At 51.6% G+C, this 1,801-nt stretch overlaps 2 protein-coding genes across 2 annotated transcripts in view; one reads left to right on the forward strand and one right to left on the reverse strand.

Annotated features, from left to right (window-relative positions):
- The window catches only part of LOC106148603 (collagen alpha-1(I) chain-like), an 8,262-nt gene extending 7,792 nt beyond the window's left edge, over nucleotides 1-470 (reverse strand). The window contains exon 1 of the mRNA XM_013514711.1: nucleotides 47-470. Coding sequence (XP_013370165.1) covers nucleotides 47-470 — 424 coding nt within the window. The remainder of the gene's footprint in view (nucleotides 1-46) is intronic.
- Nucleotides 471-983: 513 nt separating this feature from the next.
- Satb2 (SATB homeobox 2) overlaps nucleotides 984-1,801 on the forward strand; it is a 147,413-nt gene continuing 146,595 nt past the window's right edge. Inside the window, exon 1 of the mRNA XM_013511972.1 lies at nucleotides 984-1,795. Within this exon, the coding sequence (XP_013367426.1) occupies nucleotides 1,627-1,795 (169 nt within the window). The 5' untranslated portion in view covers nucleotides 984-1,626. The remainder of the gene's footprint in view (nucleotides 1,796-1,801) is intronic.

Raw genomic sequence — 1,801 nt, forward strand, 5'->3', positions numbered from 1 at the left:
CCGGCCGGGCCCCGGGCGTCCTGGCTGTGGGCCGGGCAGCGCTCGCCTCCGCTCTCCACGACAGCCTGGGCAGACCGGCCTAGGCCTCGGAGCCGGTGGGCAGCTGGGCACAGCGAGCCCCCGGCCGGCGGGCTACGCTGGGGAGATGCAGGCCGTGCACGCGGGGATCCTTCGAAGGCTCCTGAGGCGCCCGCTGTCCCCAGGAGTCCCGAGTGTCCCCAGGCGCAGAGGGCCCCGCGTCCCTTCCCCAGGCTCTGGGAGGCTGCGGGCGCGGGCAGGGCCTCTGCGCCCGGACGCGAACCCGGGAGCTGTGGAGCTGGGGACGCACTGGGCCTTCCAGGCCCAGTGTCCACGCTGGACGCTGCGACCCCACGCTGGGCAGTCAACCCTTCTCTGGCGCAGTGTCCACCCGGTGCCCAGCCAGGGCCATAAAACCTCAGTGTCCCCGAGAAAGCAAGCAACGTGGTCATTAGAGCGCAGGCCGCAGAGAAAGGAGGAAGGCCTGAGCACGACAGAAAGGGGGACAACAGGAAACCCCCGCCGCTGAAGCGCGGAGCGTAAAGCACTGTTGCTTTAAAAGTAACAAATCTCAGTGTGATCGGGAGGCACCTCCACCTTTGCATTAGAAGAGCTCCTGGGTGGGCCAGGGGAGAGGTGGGGCCCACGGCCTACTAGGAGAGGGAGAAGCAAACCTAGGACTGAAAGTGTTCCGCAGATGTGAAGTTACTGCTCTCGGCGCTGAGCAAACTATATCCTAATTCGCAAAGATGAGTTTTGGATAAAAAATTTAAGAAAAAGACACGTACTTATGTCAATTCTTAAGTGTAATTCTGTTTCAAAAACGTTTGCAAATAAACCATTATGAACAACACAAAAGGAAACAAAAAAATCCAGGATCATCATCAGATTTATTCACTTACTGTCTTAAAAGAGTAAAAGATTTTAGCGAAATGTAAAAATGTTATTTAAGATATCTCTTACTGTCGAAATTAAATATGCTGGGAATAATTACTTACTTTAGTTAAAAGAGCAACCTAAAAATTGTGCAGTAATTTGAAACAGAAAAGACCTTTATTAGGGCCACAACTAAAGACAGAAAAACACACTTCACACTGATACATCGGAAGACCTCCTGCACTTCTCGTTTTGCAAATCGAAAGAAATTTATAAAATGAGTTACCAAACAAACACATTTCTGGCAATGACTTATCGAATTTGACATCTTCCTATGTTCAATGTAATTTTATTTACTTACTTTAAAATGTAATGTAAACTAATTTACGCCTTTTGCCCAAAATGATAGATCTTTCCCACTATTGAAAAACGGACCAGAAAAGTCGATGGATTTAAAAGGATGCAGGCTCTAACCACAATGTACATTTAATTGTACATAATTGCATACTTTATTTAAATAACCCTTCTCAGGGGCTTAATAATTTAGAATCAATAGCTCCCTTCAAAACATAATAAAATATTTACACTTTATAAAATATTAACCGGTTAGCAGTGCGCCGCGTCGCTATAAGCGTGTCCGAGGTCCGCCCGCGCCGAGCAGCACTGGAGGTGAGCGCAGGATCCCGGGAATGCAAATGAAGCCCTCGGCGCGGCGCGGCGGCGAAGCGGCTCATGAATGACTTCGGGGTGAGCGTTCCAACCACTCGCATCGTCGGATATAATAATAGTGACGAATCAGACGGGAACGACCCTGGCAGCGCGCTGCACCCCAGAAGCAGCGCGCGCCGTCGGCACCGACCTCGCGGTCCCGCGCGGCTCCGAGGCGGCGAGGCGGCCCGAGGTGAGC

Source organism: Chinchilla lanigera, unplaced genomic scaffold, assembly GCF_000276665.1.
Source record: "Chinchilla lanigera isolate Chin_1 unplaced genomic scaffold, ChiLan1.0 scaffold00002, whole genome shotgun sequence".
Taxonomy (NCBI): domain Eukaryota; kingdom Metazoa; phylum Chordata; class Mammalia; order Rodentia; family Chinchillidae; genus Chinchilla; species Chinchilla lanigera.